General features: G+C 44.1%; 1 protein-coding gene across 2 annotated transcripts in view; it reads right to left on the bottom strand.

The window, feature by feature from the left end:
* Window positions 1–11,993: 11,993 nt before the first annotated feature.
* ANKRD22 (ankyrin repeat domain 22) overlaps window positions 11,994–18,989 on the bottom strand; it is a 44,462-nt gene continuing 37,466 nt past the window's right edge. For both annotated transcript variants that reach the window (XM_030203072.1, XM_030203073.1), the window contains one exon: window positions 11,994–12,496. In XM_030203072.1, coding sequence (XP_030058932.1) covers window positions 12,419–12,496 — 78 coding nt within the window. In that variant the 3' untranslated portion in view covers window positions 11,994–12,418. The remainder of the gene's footprint in view (window positions 12,497–18,989) is intronic.

The raw sequence follows: 18,989 nt of genomic DNA, 5'->3' as shown, positions 1-18,989 counted from the left end.
GCAAAAAGGTGGGAAAATGGGGGATATAAATGCAATAAATAAATAAATGTGATTTGTATAACTTGAAATATGTAAAAATAAAGGCTAAAAAAAAAAAAAAGCTACAGTGGGACTTACAGTAGTGGGCTGAGGGCCAGGGGAGCTCACTTCATTAGGCTAGTCTGGCTGAATTGCCTAAGTCATGGGCCCTTTTATAAAGCATCAGTAAGCCCAACGTGGGCTTACTACACGCTAACTCAGGACTACTACCGCTCAACGCGGCTGCTGGTGGTAGTTCCGGCCCGCCAGGAAAAATATTTTTTATATTGCGGTGCTAACCTGATGGAAATTGGGCATTGTTGTGCGCTGTCCGGGTACCACCAGGTTACTACTACTACTTATCATTTCTAAATTGCTACTAGACGTACACAGCGCTGTACACTTGAACATGAAGAGACAGTCCATGCTCGACAGAGCTTACAATCTAATTAGGAGACAAACAGATAAGGGAATATTAAAGTGTGGATCATAAAATAAGGGTTCTGAACAAGTGAATAAGAGTTAGGAGTTAAAAGCAGCATCAAAAAGGTGGGCTTTTAGCTTAGATTTCAAGACGGCTAGAGATGGAGCTTGACGTACCGGCTCAGGAAGTCTATTCCAGGCATATGGTGCAGCAAGATTAAAGGAACAGAGTCTAGCGTTAGCTGTGGAGGAGAAGGGTGCAGATAAGAGATTTACCAGTGAACGGAGTTCCTGGGGAGGAATGTAGGGAGAGATGAGAGTGGAGAGGTACTGAGGTGCTGCAGAGGGAATGCACTTACAGGTCAATAAGAGGAGTATGAACTGTATGTGGAAACGGATGGGAAGCCAGTGAAGTGACTTGAGAGGGCTAATATGATCAGAACGACACTGGCGGAATATTAGTTATGCAGCAAAATTTTGAACAGATTGAAAAGGAGAGAGAGATGGCTAAGTGGGAGACCTGTGAGAAGCAAGTTGCAATAGTCTAAGCGAGAGGTGATAAGAGTGTGGATGAGGGTTCTGATAGTGTGCTCAGAAAGGAAAGGGCGAATTTTGCTGATATTATAGAGAAAGAAATGACAGGTTTTAGCAGTCTGTTGAATATGTGCAGAGAGGGAGAAGATGACCCCAAGGTTACGAGCTGATGAGACAGGAAGGGTGAGAGTGTTATCCACAGAAATAGAGAATGGGGGAGGAGGAGAGGTTGGTTTAGGAGGAAAGATAAGAAGCTCAGTCTTGGTCATGTTTAGTTTCAGATGGCGCTGAGACATGCAGGCAGCAATGTCAGACAGGCAGGCTGATACTTTGGTTACTGCTGGAGCCCTTAGTGCCACCTCAGTGGGTGGTGATAAGGGCTTCCTACCGCATGACTACTTTTTTTTGGTGGGGGGGGGGGGGGTTTAACCCACTGCAGTAAAAAGGACCCTGGTATGTGGGGAAAAATGGCCCCCGCCAATACCCCAAAGCCCTTTTCCACCCATAGAACCCCTCAGTTTGTGTAGACAAATGTTTTTTTTTTTTTTTAAATAAAATGTGTACTACTAGCTAAAGATGCATGTATATGTGGCCAGTATACAGAAATGCTGTCAATTGTATGAACAAACCCATCCAAGTCTAGTTCCAGATGGAGTACTTCTGCTTACATATTGCCATTTGTAAATGCAGATTCTGGATATTTCAAGTACGTATGCACAATAGTAGAAGGGACCCTACCTCAGAAGTCCCTCCCACTTTGTCACAGGTGTGGTGAATTTACTCCACCATCAAGCATTCCTCCAGTTCTCAAGAGACTAGTTAGTTGGGGTTATGTATGATGTTTGAGCAGGTGCAAGTATAAGTAGATCTCTGTTCTTTTAACAACATTTATATCTTCATTGTAAAATACAGAATATATACAGTGGTGGAAATAAGTATTTGATCCCTTGCTGATTTTGTAAGTTTGCCCACTGACAAAGACATGAGCAGCCCATAATTGAAGGGTAGGTTATTGGTAACAGTGAGAGATAGCACATCACAAATTAAATCCGGAAAATCACATTGTGGAAAGTATATGAATTTATTTGCATTCTGCAGAGGGAAATAAGTATTTGATCCCCCACCAACCAGTAAGAGATCTGGCCCCTACAGACCAGGTAGATGCTCCAAATCAACTCGTTACCTGCATGACAGACAGCTGTCGGCAATGGTCACCTGTATGAAAGACACCTGTCCACAGACTCAGTGAATCAGTCAGACTCTAACCTCTACAAAATGGCCAAGAGCAAGGAGCTGTCTAAGGATGTCAGGGACAAGATCATACACCTGCACAAGGCTGGAATGGGCTACAAAACCATCAGTAAGACGCTGGGCGAGAAGGAGACAACTGTTGGTGCCATAGTAAGAAAATGGAAGAAGTACAAAATGACTGTCAATCGACAAAGATCTGGGGCTCCACGCAAAATCTCACCTCGTGGGGTATCCTTGATCATGAGGAAGGTTAGAAATCAGCCTACAACTACAAGGGGGGAACTTGTCAATGATCTCAAGGCAGCTGGGACCACTGTCACCACGAAAACCATTGGTAACACATTACGACATAACGGATTGCAATCCTGCAGTGCCCGCAAGGTCCCCCTGCTCCGGAAGGCACATGTGACGGCCCGTCTGAAGTTTGCCAGTGAACACCTGGATGATGCCGAGAGTGATTGGGAGAAGGTGCTGTGGTCAGATGAGACAAAAATTGAGCTCTTTGGCATGAACTCAACTCGCCGTGTTTGGAGGAAGAGAAATGCTGTCTATGACCCAAAGAACACCGTCCCCACTGTCAAGCATGGAGGTGGAAATGTTATGTTTTGGGGGTGTTTCTCTGCTAAGGGCACAGGACTACTTCACCGCATCAATGGGAGAATGGATGGGGCCATGTACCGTACAATTCTGAGTGACAACCTCCTTCCCTCCGCCAGGGCCTTAAAAATGGGTCGTGGCTGGGTCTTCCAGCACGACAATGACCCAAAACATACAGCCAAGGCAACAAAGGAGTGGCTCAGGAAGAAGCACATTAGGGTCATGGAGTGGCCTAGCCAGTCACCAGACCTTAATCCCATTGAAAACTTATGGCGGGAGCTGAAGCTGCGAGTTGCCAAGCGACAGCCCAGAACTCTTAATGATTTAGAGATGATCTGCAAAGAGGAGTGGACCAAAATTCCTCCTGACGTGTGCAAACCTCATCATCAACTACAGAAGACGTCTGACCGCTGTGCTTGCCAACAAGGGTTTTGCCACCAAGTATTAGGTCTTGTTTGCCAGAGGGATTAAATACTTATTTCCCTCTGCAGAATGCAAATAAATTCATATACTTTCCACAATGTGATTTTCCGGATTTAATTTGTGATGTGCTATCTCTCACTGTTACCAATAACCTACCCTTCAATTATGGGCTGCTCATGTCTTTGTCAGTGGGCAAACTTACAAAATCAGCAAGGGATCAAATACTTATTTCCCCCACTGTATATACTTGAAAGGATGGCCTAGAACACACCTCCTTTCCATACATGTAAATCTCTATGCTTGCAGAGCACATGGTATGGCTGGCTTAAGCTTTGATGCCATGAGCAGGGCCTTGGTTCGCCCCTTAAGGGCACCAAAAGCCCTGACTCACTGCATCTCTTGTTGCTGCCACCTGTACAACCACAACTGTTAAACATGAGAACAGATACTTCCAGTTTTCATGTTTAAAGCTGTGGTGGTGCCAGAGCCAGCAATGGGAAAAGATGAGCAAAGCAGTGGAACTGAAGACACTCTCTCATGTTGCTATCTGGAGTAATTTGAGAAGAAGGAGGCTGACTGCAAGAGGACATGGTAAGTAGCTGATGCTGAGGTGGCTGGGACTAGAAGAGGCTGATGCTTGTGAGGGGGGGGGCTCAAAAACTGTAAGGGTGCTGGAGGGACTTGGAAGCAGGCTGGAGTTGGAAGTCTGATGGTTGAGCTGTGACAGAAGTTGATGTTGGGGGTGATACAGGAGAGAACAGCTAGCTGAATGAGATAAAGAAACAGGCATATCCAGGAGAGATGCAGAGGATGGGGCATAGGGATGGATGCTGAGGAAAGGTAGGGTCAATGGCTATTGTAGGAAGAAGTAGGTGGGTGCTTGGGAAGGGGAGGAGGCACCAGGAAGGCAGCCTACTGGGGACATGGGGGTGCAGGAGCACAGGGACTCAGACATAGGCAGAGACCCTGGGACTGGGTTGGAGGCCAGAAGACAGGCTTTAGGAGTGCCAGGGTATTTGGGAATGTAAAGCCGAATTTGGGATGTTTGTAGGATTGTGAGTGAGGACTCAGATTCAGTAAGGTGGAAGAGTGGGAACTTGGGATAGGTGTAGTAGAGACTAATAAGTTGACCAGGCATAAGATGGACAACAGGGACTAAATGTTTGGGTGAAGGGTATGGGTTGGGCTGTGAGATGACGCAGGAAGATAGGGACCAAGCCCAACCTTCAGCCATACGTCCTGCCCCCTCTGCCACCCAATGGGCAGCTCAAGGCCTGAGACCATCCCTTAGTCCAGCATATCCCCTTCTCTATATCTCCCCCCAAATAGTCCAGCATCCAACAGCCCACCAGCTCCCCTACCCTCCAGCCTCTCCCTTTTCTCACCCTACCTTCCCCTGCACATTATCCAGCATATCCCCTTCCATATCATGCACCCATTCATCATATCTCCCCCTCCCCCTTCTGTTGCTGCTGTCACTGCCCTCCTTCTTGTGGAGCTGAACAGAAATTTGAATTCAGTTCTCTTATGGGGCCTTGAAGCACAGGCTTGTGCTCGGATGCTGATGTGTCCAGCCCCCACCACTTGGAGAGGAAGCCCTGTGTGAGAGGAAAGCGAAGCAGGACATAGCACTTCAGTACAGTCCTCTTGGAGAAAAGGCGGCTGAGGGGTGATATGATAGAGATCTATAAAATAATGAGTGGAGTTGAACGGGTAGATATGAAGCATCTGTTTACTCTTTCCAAAAATACTAGGATTAATGGGCATGCAATGAAGCTACAATGTAGTACATTTAAAAAGAATCAGAAAATGTTTCTTCACTCAACGTGTAATTAAACTCTGGAATTTGTTGCCAGAGAATGTGGTAAAGGTGGTTAGCTTAGCGGAGTTTAAAAACGGTTTGGATGGCTTCCTAAAGGAAAAGTCCATAGACCATTATTAAATGGACTTGGGGAAAATCCACTATTTTCTGGGATAAGCAGTATAAAATGTTTTGTACGTTTTTGGGATCTTGCCAGGTATTTGTGACCTGGATTGGCCACTGTTGGAAACAGGATGCTGGGCTTGATGGACCTTTGGTCTTTCCCAGTATGGCAATACTTATGTACTCTGCTTCAGGGCCCCATGCTGGAACTGAAATTGGGGTTGGCTCCAAATGGAGGAGGGCAGTGGTGTGGCAGGAGCAAGAGAAAAGAGGTAAGAAACAGTACTCCTAGCCTAGTGGCAGGGCCAGCCCTGGTGGGGGGAGCAATTTGAATAATTTGGAGGGATTGAGAGGCAGTTGAAAGGAACAGCATGTAGAGAGAGAAAGCAAGGAGACCAGTTTTTGAAGGTGGTGAGAAGGGATGGAAATAGGGTAGTTAAAAGGGAGAATGGAAGCCTGCTAGGGTGTAAAACATAAGAAAAGGGATGATGAGTGACGGAACGGAAGGAGCTGAGGCTGGTGAGGGATGAGAGGCAGAAAGTGGATGAAGGGGCAGCGATGAAATAGAGAACAAAGAAGCAGAAGGATCAAGGGAAGATATGGAAAATGAAGTAAAAGAAAATGGAAATGAATCCTAGAAGAGGACTTAGAAAACCAACAAGCAGAAGTGGTAGAGTGAGACTAGGACCGCTGAATTGCAAAAATAATATGATTAACCAAGGTACCAAATTTTTATTTAACAAATTGTGTTACAGATATTTCCAAATAATGGAAAACAATATGCTACATAGCACATAATCAGTTCATAACTTTTTCTTGTGGTATTGATGCACACAAACTCTAACGTTAACTATGCGATTCATAGCCATTAACAACCTTTCTGTTTAGGTCTGTGCTTCATATGACCTGTGCCATTTTTCTTTAGCCTTCCCCAAGCATACTAAATCTAAACACCTACATGCATCTCTCCCTTTCACTCTTTATTCATCCTCTCCCCATCCTCCTCCTCCTCTTCTTCCCAGGGACAACAGCTAGAGCTATTTTGCACCTTCATGTCTCATGGGCCAATGCTCAGAACTCCTGTGTTGTATAGGGAACCACACTGGAAAATACAGTGGAACCAATGCACAAAAATAACTTCCCAGTGTTAACAGCATGTAAATTATATACACGCTGTGAAAGGGGGAGGAATGTGCATGTGCACAAGAATTTAAAAAAAAAATGCTCACTTGAAAAGTGTACATTAAAGTACAGAAAACAGGTGCCAATGTGTGTTTCCACTTTTCAGTTTTCCTCAGACTTGCACACATTTGTTTCTCACTGCTGGGGCTCAGAGGCTTGCATGGGGTGGCCTTCCTCTTTCAAATAAAATCAAAGCCATCAGATTTTATAAGGAAAATAATGAGAAATCCTAACCATTCAATGCGACCTCAGAGCTAGTGGTAGGTTTACAGTGTTAAGGCAGGGTTTTTTTGGATTGGGAAGGATTAGCTAATGACCTTATTTACATCATTTGCCTACATTTAAATACAATTTGCACTAATCTTTGGCGTGCACATTGTTTCCTGTGCTACGGCCTTCTGATCCCATTAACGCTTGCGTTAGGCCTGTGTTAATTGCCTCGAGCGCCAGTGGTTAGATTTTCAGCATCAGCCCATCAGTGCTCCACACTGCAGTCTGATTCACACATCTTGTTAAATTACTGCAAGTTGTATTGTGCTATGGCTGATTCCTTACAGCTTGCAACTACCTAGCTCTCTGCTAAGGTTGATTCATTCATGGTGTGAGGGTGTTTCTCTCCCACCAAGAGTTTAAGTATAGTCTTTATGACCATTAGCAGCACTGTTTATATGAATTTGATTTTCATCTTTTGCAGTTCACTTCATCTTGCATTGCATTATCTATGATCTCCAGTACACTTCCCAAACCCCTCCCTCCTGCAGAGAGCTCTGCCAGCTGTGGGTATTCTGGGAAAAGATGGATTCCAAGACCCCACTTTTGATTTGCAACTTCACTCCTCTCTCTTGTAGTGTATACCTTATGAGGGACTTTGTACTGCATTTCTTGCAAGCCTTCATTAGCTGTTATTAGTTGCTCTCTAACCAAGAAACTAAAATGAAAAAAAACAAATGGGGAAGACCAAATATCAACCTAAGGGTATAAACATTTAATACCAAGAAAACATAAATAGAAGTCTCACATAAACATAAAATACATTCAATGCAACCCTGCATTTCTGCGCAAAAGGTGCCTGTCTCGGGAGTCAATAGTAATCCTACAATAAAAACACAAAAAATAGTGTAATACATATTACAACAGATACATAATTATGTAATTATTCATTAAATAGGGGGGGGGTTAATAAAAATTTTATTATTTGTTGTGATACGTATTGCACCATTTTTAAAATATTGTTTTATTGTAGGATTACTATTGACACCTGAGGCAGGAGTCAATAGTAATCCTACTATTGACATCTGCCTTTTTCCTTATTATGCTCGTCTTATTCCTTCTGGGCTTACCTAAGAAACACTGAAGGCTTTGTCTTTGTAGAGCACAGGGTTCATCCTCTACCGCCTATCCCCCATGGATGAGCAATCTAAGATGGCTGTTGCGTATATATTGGCTTGGTTTTACCAAGAGGATCCCTTTTAGGAGCAGTATATAGTCCAGTTGGGCATATAGCTTATGTGCTCCTGCATAACGGATAAAGTCTACCCCAGAGGAGTTAAGGAATCTCCATACATCTATCAGGCTTAATTCAGACATTGTAAAATTTACTCCCTTTCTTGTACTATCTTTGTGTGGTGTCCTAGGAAGTTAGCAGTCTACTACAGGATTACTTGTGATCTTAAAGTTTCCTAAAACCATTCTTGGTACTTGCTATACTGTTCAGCTATTTTTGCCAGCAAGCATACAGAAAGATTTTGTGCTGGTACACATTTGAGACATAGACATGAATAAGACCTTCTCATCTCTGCAGTAGTCCTATAATCATCACATATCTGCCTTCTGGGTCTTGCTTAATTTTTTGTAATTCCCATGTGACTCTAAACTTAAAATAACCATTCCGCTCTGTTTTCTATTGAAAGCTGAGAATATCAGTTTCCAACCCAACCCCTCTTAAACTTTGTTCCCCTTGTGCTAGGTATCTTTCCTGCAGGAAGGCTATATCTGCTTCTTCCTTTTTTGCAGTGTTGGAATGCCTTAGTTCACTTTATTGGAAAGTATGCCTCTTACATTGCCTGCCCTGCTTCCCCGCATGTTGCGCATGCTCAGTTTCACTACAACCAAACATGCACGTGACAAGAGGGAAGCAGCGCTGGAGAAACACTTTAGCTGGTGGGAGTTGGGGACCCCTGCCAGCCAAACCAAGAGCCCTGGATCCATTTGGCATTGCTGACACAGCCCCATCAAAGTGAATGGGCTGTGTTGGCTGTACTGCACAGCCAGCTGCTCATGCAGCTTTGTAAATGGGGGCCTAAATTTGACTTCCAGAAGCTCCCTCCCACATTTTCCTATGTCATTGGTACCCACGAGAACCAAGACAGCAGGCTCCTCCCCAGCACTGTCTAAAATCTTATCTAGGTGTGGCCTGAGGTCCACCACCTTTTTACCAAGTAGGCAAATGATCAAGCGATCCTCACATCCATCAACCACCCAGCTATCAATGACCAAATCTCCAACTACAATGGTGAGTTGGTTAAGTAAACAAACTTACAGTGATAATGTTCTAATCACTACATACAGGGGCTTGGGCCCTGGCCTTTGTAGAATCGGTTCTGTGTCAAACTATTACAAAAATGTAAACTGGCCCACAATTACAACTTTCTCAACAAACAATGGAAACTTCATGCTGGACCACTGGTACTGTAACAAATCCAGTCAGCAACTACTTCAAGAATGATCAGCCCTATACCTCCTGCCACTGTCTCACCATCTCTCTCTCAGATCAGTCCCTTAGCAATTTCTCCATGAAGAGAAAGCTCCTGTGGTAAATCAAAAACAATTACTGATTGTGGAGGGTCAATCTCACTTTCACAGGGAATTGCAGCCTGAATTTGATCCCTCCACCGAAAAAGCGTATGTAGTATCGGGGCAGATGAGAAAAGACTGCTGGTTCTGCACTTGTGAGCCGGGTGGCAAGACATCCACACATGCATAGTGGGAGCGCTACCGCAAATTCTTAAAGCTATAGTATGCTTGGCATTGTTTCACACTGGGCACTATGGATGACATCCCCCTCATGTGAGAATTAACTAGGCTGCTTGTCTTTGAAGAACAGGTAGTTCTCACTGAAGTTTTCAGCCTTCCATCATTACTCCATAAAATGTCCCTCCTTACCACATCTGGGACACAGCTGGATTTCATTGACCAAGGTTCCTTGTGTTCACCAAACCAGACACTGTTTTGTAGTGTAGAGCCCTGCCCATTCCCCAGGCATAGCGTTACAATATATATAGAACTCTCCATTCTAGGAGATTCCCAACTTGTTCAGTGCTGAAGCTTGTAACAGTGACTCTGCTAATTTATGAGGTGAATTCATCACACTCTGTATCCAGTGCGCATGCGATACTTTGCATAAGGCTAGCTAGTGTTAACTAATTTTTCCTCTGGTTTAAAGCATTTCTGCCTTAAATCAGGGAAAATATTAGTTTATATGTCCTTCCTTTTGGTGCGTTTCTACTGGAAAGTTAATGCTGGGCAGACTTCTACAGTCTGGGTTCAGTAAATGGCAAAAAGAGGTCAGGATCAAGGCTAGTGTGGGCTTCAATGGCAACTCAAGCAATTGAGAAGTAGGACTGATGCTGGGCAGACTTCTACAGTCTATGCCCCAAAATTGGCAGGGAGAGATAGAGATTAAGAGGGGTATTTTCAATAAAATAGCTAAGTCCAATTTTGGACATTTTGCTAGAAACATCTAAAAATTGAATAGTGAACAGCCATTTTAGAACCTGAAAAACATCTATCCTTTTGATTCGAAACACCTTTTTCCTAGATGTTTTGTGCTCAGTGCAGCCTTTTTGTGTGTGTGTGTGTGTGTGAGGGGGGGGGGGGGGGGGGGGACCATGTTGGAAAATAAAATGTCCAAGAGAAAAGCACCAAAAAGCAGCCATTGGGATGTCTGGGGCCCATCATTCTTAGTAGACTGACCACACAGACATCCTAGCGAACTAGTGGGCCAGCCTAAGGGGCACTGCAGTGGACTCCACATAAAAGGCCCCAGGTGCACATCTCAGCATAACCCCCCCCCCCCCCCCTCATATTGTATGGTAAGTCCTTGTACACCCCTAAAATAGCTCTCAAGCTTGTAGGCATCACCTATATATATTTTGGAGGACTCACATATTCCACCACAAGTGTACCAATTAGACTGGTATATGGGCCGGGGTCCCTTTCTGTATAGTCTACTGCACTGATCACTAGCTACTCCTGGGACCTGCTTGCTGCTCTAATAGAAACTGCCATTATATGTGAAGCTGTCATAGAGCCTCATATATACTGTCACAGTCACATGTTAGAGGGCTGGGAGGGGTTCATGCCTTAATCCCTCTTCCAGTGGTCATTTAGGGCACCCTTTGGTCACTTACAGGCTCATTTTCGAAAGAAATGGACATCCAAAAAGTGACATAAATCAGCACTTGGATGATCCAAATCGGTATAATCGAAACCCGATTTTGGATGTCTTTGTCAGAAATCCGTTGCAAGGACGTCCAAATCTCAAGGAAGCATATCAGAGGCATGTTTGAGGCGGGACTTGGGTGTTCCTAAGACTTGGAGGTCTTTGAGCCATAATGGAACAAAGCAAATTCGCCCAGCAGTAAAACTGGGACATTTTCACCCAGACCTGTTTTTATCACGAATAAGGCACAAAAAGGTGCCCGAAATGATCAGATGACCACTGTAGGGAATCGGGGATGACCTCCTGTTACTCCCCCAGTGGTCACTAACCCCCTCCCACCCTTAAAAAACATGATTAAAAATATTACTTGCCAGCCTCAGATGTCATACTCATACTCATGTCCATGACAGCGAATGCAGGTCCCTGGAGTAGTTGAGTAGTAAGTGCAGTGCACTTCAGACAGGTGGACCCAGGCCCATACCCCCCTACCTGTTACATTGGTGGAGGAATCAGCAAGCCCTCCAGAACCCCTCTGTACCCACATATAGGTGCCCCCTTCACCCGTAAGGGCTATGGTAGTGGTGTATAATTGGGGGTTGTGGGGGGGGGGGTCGGGGGGCTCAACACACAAGTTAAGGGAGCTGTGTACCTGGGAGCATTTTATGAAGTCCACTGCAGTGCCCCCTAGGGTACCCGATTGCTGTCCTGGCATGTCAGGGGGACCAGTGTACTACAAATGCTGGCTCCTCCCATGTCCAAATGGCTTGAATTTGGACATTTTAGACTTGTACATTTTTGGTTTCGAAAATGGCCAAAATCAGATGTCCAAATCCAAGGACATCCATGATATTTTCGAACACAAAGATGGATGTCCATCTTTTTTCAAAAATCACCTTCGCCCTGCCTCTGAAAATGCCCCTCTTAGTCATTATTGAAACAGGTCTAGCCAAAAGTCTTACTTTTGCCCCTTGACATTTTCATTTTGTTCTATTATTGCAGAAAAATGTCTTATCTTTTGGGGCTGTCCATGTCCCGCACAAGTCACACCTCTATCATGCCTCCTTGAAATTTGAATGAACTGTGGAGCAAAACATCTAAAATCAGGGTGTCTAAAATTGCAACTTGGACGTTTTTGAGAGAAAATTGTTGTCCTGCCACCTTATGATGTTTTTTGGACGTGTGTTTTTTGTTGTTGTTTTTAATGAGGTTCTAAGTATACCAGTGCTTAATCATAATGAAGTGAAACCTGTGCAGAGTGCCAGATTTAGCTATGGCCACCTTGTTGGGCAGTCGGGGTGGATTGTGCAGTGGATGGATTGTGCAGGTCTTTATCTGCCAACATTTGCTATGTTGCTGGGAGTTAGAACTCCAGATGGTTTAGTTTTGCAAATACTGTGATGGAAATAAACTTTATTCCTAAACCAGGAATGGGACTATATCAGGATATCACAATTTGTACTATGATAACAGCTTGTTCTATATTTTGACAATGCAAAACTACTAAACACAGTCTTTGTCTTCTGAAAAGAAGGGCCCCATTCAAGAACCTTACCATGGCTGTTTAATAATTAAAAAAAAATATCGCTGACCCAACTTAATGAATAAGAGTCCTTAAAAAGTACAGATTAGGAGGTTTTCCTCAGCGACTGTAGAATCTTGCTGAATTTTAACTGCCTTGCTATGTCCTCTGCAGTCTCCCCATCCTGAAAGAAAGAAAAGGTAGAAGTGGATTATTCAGTTCCAGAGCTAACATACAGCTTTTATTCCAGCAGGAGAATGATGAAAATTTATAATAATGCCTTGGTGAGAAACAGGAACCGAACATAGCACAGAAATAAGTACATAAGCATTGCCATGCTAGGACAGAACAAGGGTCCATCGAGCCCAGCACCCTGTCCCCGACAGCGGCCAAAAGAACAAGCAATTTGTCCCGCCCATCCTAGAAATATTGTATTATTCCCTCGTCCATTCAATAACATTCTATGGCTTTTTTCTCCAGGAAGCCATCCAACCCTTTTTTGAAGTCTGCTAAGTTAACCGCCTTAACCACCTTTTACGGCAGCGAATTCCAGAGTTTAACTACTCGTTGAGTGAAGAAAAATTTCCTCCGATTCGTTTTAAATTTACCACACTGCAGCTTCATCGCATGCCTCCTTGTCCTAGTATTTTTGGAAAGCGTAAACAGACGCTCCACATCAACCCGTTCCATTCCACTCATCTTATAGACCTCTATCATATCTCCCCTTAGCTGCCTTTTCTCCAGGCTGAAGAGCCCCAGCCTCTTCAGCCTATCCTGATAGGGAAGTTGTTCCATCCCCTGTATCATCTTTGTCGCCCTTCTCTGCACCTTTTCCAATTCCACTATGTCTTTTTTGAGATGTAGCGACCAGAATTGAACACAATACTCATGATGCGGTCGCACCATGGAGTGATACAATGGCAGAATAATATCCTTATTTTTGTTTTCAATCCCTTTCCTAATGATACCCAACATTCTATTTGCTTTCCTAGTCACAGCAGCACATTGAGCAGCAGTTTTCAACGTATCATGTACGACGACACCTAGATCCCTTTCTCGGTCTGTGACTCCCAACGCTGAACCTTGCATGACGTAGTTATAGTTTGGGTTCCTCTTTCTCACGTGCATCACTTTGCACTTGTTCACATCAGAGGTGTAGCCAGACTTCGATGGGAGAGGGGTCCAGAGCCCGAGGTGAAAGGGCACATTTTAGCCCCCCCCCCCCCCCCCCCCCCGGCGCCGCCGACCCCCCCCACCCACCGCCAACTTTCACCTCCCGCCGCCACCGCAACCCTTTTGACCCCTTCCCACCGCCAACCCTCTCCCGCTGCGTACCTTTGCTGGTGGGGAACCCCAACCCCTGACAGCTGAAGTCCTCTTCTCGGCCATGCAGCGTTGCCGAATGATCTGATCAAGTTTGAATCTGTTTCTCTGCGTGCATCTGACGTCCTGCACGTACAACGTGCAGGACGTCAGATGCATGCACAGAAACTTGATCAGATCATTCAGCAAGCAACGTCGCGCGGCCGAGAAGAGGACTTCGGCTGGCGGGGGGGTTGGGGTCCCCCGCCAGCAAAGGTACGCAACAGTGGCAGGGGAGGGTTGGCGGCAGAAAGGAGGGTTGAAAGGGTCACAGCAGGGGGGTCCAGGGCCAAATCGACAGGGGCCCATGCCCCCATGATAGCTATACCCCTAGTTCACATTAAACATCATCTGCCATTTAGACTCCCAGTCTCGTAAGGTCCTCTTGTAGCTTTTCACAATCTTAACGCGATTTGACTATGTTGAATAACTTTGTGTCATCGGCAAATTTGATTACCTCACTAGTTACCCCCATTTCTAGGTCATTTATGAATATGTTAAAAAGCAGAGGTCCCAGCACCGATCCCTGAGGGACCCCGCTAACTACCCTTCTCCATTGCAAATATTGACCTTTTAATCCTACTCTCTGTTTCCTATCTTCCAGTTTTTAATCCACAGTAAGACACTACCTCCGATCCCATGTCCCTCTAATTTCCTCTGTAGTCTTTCATGAGGGACCTTATCAAACGCCTTCTGAAAATCTAGATACACAATATCAACCGGCTCACCTTTGTCCACATGTTTGTTTACCCCTTCAAAGAAATGCAGCAGATTGGTGAGGCAAGACTTCCCTTCACTAAATCCATGAGGAAAGAGTGAAGGAATGACCAATGAATAGCTGGTATAGAAATAGTTGTGGGTGTTCCAAGAACCAGCCTGAATATCTTTTCTACAGCAAGGAGAAATAATGCCACAAGTCAAATATCCATTTATATAATCTTGGAATTTTGCTGAATTAAGGAATAAAAAGAAAGCCAAATAGCACCCAAAAATATTGTTTTGTCCCCATTACATGGGGCAGCTTGTGCTTTCTGCTTTTGAAAGAAGACATGTCTCTATATTAAGTTGTATATATGGACCAGATCCCTGCATTTCTGCAGTCCTCTGTGACTAGACTTTATTAACACCTGTGTTCTGCACTCAGTGTTTTTTAGAGCTTTGTTACTTCTTGTCTCTAGGCATGAGAATGGAGAGAGATGGAAGCTGTGCCTAGGACCTAGTGTGTTGAGAGACCTGAATCTAATATGCTAAGGCAGTAGACTACTACTTGTTTTTCCTCTCAGGGTTGTACTTCATAATGATTTTTTACCTGTGCCTATTGATTTCAAGGTCCAAATTACCAGTCACTGCCAGTTTTTCCTCTCACACAAAGGGGTTGATCACAAACATGGACTCACTTTCCCCACCCCCTGTTTACAAAGCCATGCTAGTGGCTGGCGGTTCAGTAATGCCGACACAGCCCATTCGCTTGAATGGGATGTCGGCATTGCCGCACGGCTTTGTAAACAGGGGCTGTTGTATCTACAGATTCCCTAATCCATCTCAACTGCTTCCTCTGCACTTCCTCTGCGCTGGCCCCGCCTCTTCAAAGAGGAGGTGAGGCCGGCTGTAAGGAAGCAGTCGCAGGCAGCAGCAGACAGCCCTGGCAGTGCGCGGATTCGCTGCAGAAGAACTAGTAACAACTCTGCCGCCCAGAAAAAGATGATGACAACGGAACGGAGGGCAGCAGCGTAGCGACAGGACGGACCCGGTGCCGTGCAGCTTTGCTGTAGACTGCGACGCTGCCCGAAGGGGAGGGAGGGCCCGAGGGAAAGAAGGCCTGCAGTGTGCACCGTTGCTGGGTGGGCCTGAGCCCAAAGTGGGTGGGCCCAGGCCCACCCGTGGCTACGCCCCTGAATTGAAGTGTTAGAAAATAATCAGAGAAGCAATAATCTCAGGTTTATTAATTTCCCAAGAATTAAAACAATGTCACCAAAAGAAATGCTACTAAAATACATGAAAGATATACTTCAAGTTCCTGAAGAAGCAATTCCTCCGTTTCTACAAGTATATTACTTGCCGGTGAAAGCACCAGGAGAACAAGAGATCTCAGAATCCCCTTTGGACGTGTCACTATTACTAGAGACTTCGGACTCTGAAAAAGTTATTTCTTGTACTTTGATTGCTACAGTGGTACTGGCACCTGACAAAGGGTGAATGATGAGACTTTTCTTTAAAAATAGAAACAAAGACTTTTTTGGATTAAAAATAAGAATATTTCCGGACGTCAATTTCTTCTAAGTAGACCTGGAGTACAACAGCTGGGTGCTTCTTTCTTTTTGCATTACCCATGCAAATGCATAGTTAGATATCAATCTATTAAATATGTACTCTTTGAACCTAAACATCTCACTGAGTTCTTAGTAACCAAGAGAACTGAAAGAGAAACTCAAGTGTCCTGAGAGAAAAATGTTTCTTGCAGCTCCACAGCTTTCGCTCTTATTTTCTTCTTGTTATAATATTATTTGAGTTCCTAATTCTCCAAGTTGTAAATCTTGAATCGTATTTGTGGACTTTAGTGGTTTAAATATAAATTGGGGAATGAAACATTGTTTTGTATTCATCCCTTTTCAAGTTATCAAATTTTCTTTAAATTATCTTGTATTTAACTACTTTCTGTACAAGCGTGTTTGCTTGGATTGTAACTTTAAAAAATATAAATAAATAATAATTTAAAAAAAACATAACAGTCCTTAACAAAAACCTGAGGGCTATATTTTGATAAATATCTGCAACAAGGGTCAAGAAAGCTTTAGAAGAGCAAATAAAAAAATGAAAAAATAAATTGCATTTTCAAAAATCAATACATAATTAAAACATACCATCTCAATAATTCATTTGTAACAAACCATTCTCAACCCAAATACTAACTCATTCTCTATATATTAGAAAGAATTAGTCATATTATATACACCTTTTAACTTTTTTTTTTTTTTTTTTGTAATCTTATACAAAATTTCGATTCAGTCATCTGTGGGAGTACGAGTTATTTATAGCCTGTTTATGAACCTAGCAAACTGCTTTCAAGCATATTAGGTATAGGTTTAGATGAAGATATACTGGCCGGTATTCAAAATGAGTTAGCTACTGACGAGTTAAATCGTTTGTTCAGATCTATCCGCTAATTTTTAGTGGCATTTAACCGGTTATCACTACTGAAAATTAGGTGTTCCAGGAGTGGAGTCAGCAGCTGACCAGTTAAGGACTAATATTCAGCTCTTAACCAGTCAGGGTAACTGCATAAGTGGGACCACATAAAACCACAGTCCTATCTTTATTAATTAACCCAGAGCTGCTTAAGTTCTGAATATTGACTTGACCAGCTATGCATTAGCCAGCTCTGCATAAACTGGATATTCAATGCTGAAGCCAGGGCATGGCCTGGCATTGAATATCCAGGAAAAATGCCGACAACGGTCAGCAAAATGCTCACCACAACTGGTTAAATATTGACCCCATAATATATATGAAGTGACTGTGGGGAGAAACATTTACTGATTTAACTAACTGAAGATTAAATTGAACTATTGTTATTGGTATTATGTCTTTACATCTCTACTGCGCTTATTTTTGAAACAGAAAAACATCCAAAAAGCAGCAGATGGACATTTTTCTTGCAAAAAGGTCCAAATCGTCGTTTTCAAAAAACAGTTTTAGACATTTTTCTGTGCACTTTGTCTGCAGTGTGTCCTAATCACAAGGGGGTGGGATTTGGGCATTCCCACAACTTGGACGTTTTTCTGCCATAATGGAACAAAGCAAAAAGCGTCCTGGGCTAAAAGCTGGACGTTTTAGTCAATCATGACTGAAACAGATTCTAAGTCATAAAAGATGCCCCAAATAACCACTGGAAAGATTAAGGCATGACTCCCCTTACTCAGTCAGTGGTCACTGACCCTTTTCCATCCCCCCAAGATGTGAAAGAAAAAATATATTCTAGCCTCTATGACAGCGTCAGATGTTATGGCCATTCCTATTAGAATAGCAAGCAGGTCCCTGAAGTAGCCTAGTGATAGGTGCAGTGCACTGTACAGAAGAGGGACCCAGGCACCACTCTAACTGGTATACTTGTGGTGGAAAGCGAGAGCCCTCCAAAACCCACCATACCTACAGTGGGGGAAATAAGTATTTGATCCCTTGCTGATTTTGTAAGTTTGCCCACTGACAAAGACATGAGCAGCCCATAATTGAAGGGTAGGTTATTGGTAACAGTGAGAGATAGCACATCACAAATTAAATCCGGAAAATCACATTGTGGAAAGTATATGAATTTATTTGCATTCTGCAGAGGGAAATAAGTATTTGATCCCCCACCAACCAGTAAGAGATCTGGCCCCTACAGACCAGGTAGATGCTCCAAATCAACTCGTTACCTGCATGACAGACAGCTGTCGGCAATGGTCACCTGTATGAAAGACACCTGTCCACAGACTCAGTGAATCAGTCAGACTCTAACCTCTACAAAATGGCCAAGAGCAAGGAGCTGTCTAAGGATGTCAGGGACAAGATCATACACCTGCACAAGGCTGGAATGGGCTACAAAACCATCAGTAAGACGCTGGGCGAGAAGGAGACAACTGTTGGTGCCATAGTAAGAAAATGGAAGAAGTACAAAATGACTGTCAATCGACAAAGATCTGGGGCTCCACGCAAAATCTCACCTCGTGGGGTATCCTTGATCATGAGGAAGGTTAGAAATCAGCCTACAACTACAAGGGGGGAACTTGTCAATGATCTCAAGGCAGCTGGGACCACTGTCACCACGAAAACCATTGGTAACACATTACGACATAACGGATTGCAATCCTGCAGTGCCCGCAAGGTCCCCCTGCTCCGGAAGGCACATGTGACGGCCCGTCTGAAGTTTGCCAGTGAACACCTGGATGATGCCGAGAGTGATTGGGAGAAGGTGCTGTGGTCAGATGAGACAAAAATTGAGCTCTTTGGCATGAACTCAACTCGCCGTGTTTGGAGGAAGAGAAATGCTGCCTATGACCCAAAGAACACCGTCCCCACTGTCAAGCATGGAGGTGGAAATGTTATGTTTTGGGGGTGTTTCTCTGCTAAGGGCACAGGACTACTTCACCGCATCAATGGGAGAATGGATGGGGCCATGTACCGTACAATTCTGAGTGACAACCTCCTTCCCTCCGCCAGGGCCTTAAAAATGGGTCGTGGCTGGGTCTTCCAGCACGACAATGACCCAAAACATACAGCCAAGGCAACAAAGGAGTGGCTCAGGAAGAAGCACATTAGGGTCATGGAGTGGCCTAGCC

The sequence above is a fragment of the Microcaecilia unicolor genome, chromosome 5 (genome assembly GCF_901765095.1).
Source record: "Microcaecilia unicolor chromosome 5, aMicUni1.1, whole genome shotgun sequence".
NCBI lineage: Eukaryota > Metazoa > Chordata > Amphibia > Gymnophiona > Siphonopidae > Microcaecilia > Microcaecilia unicolor.
Note: the sequence above shows the minus strand (reverse complement) of the source record. Positions and strands in the feature narration are given on the sequence as shown.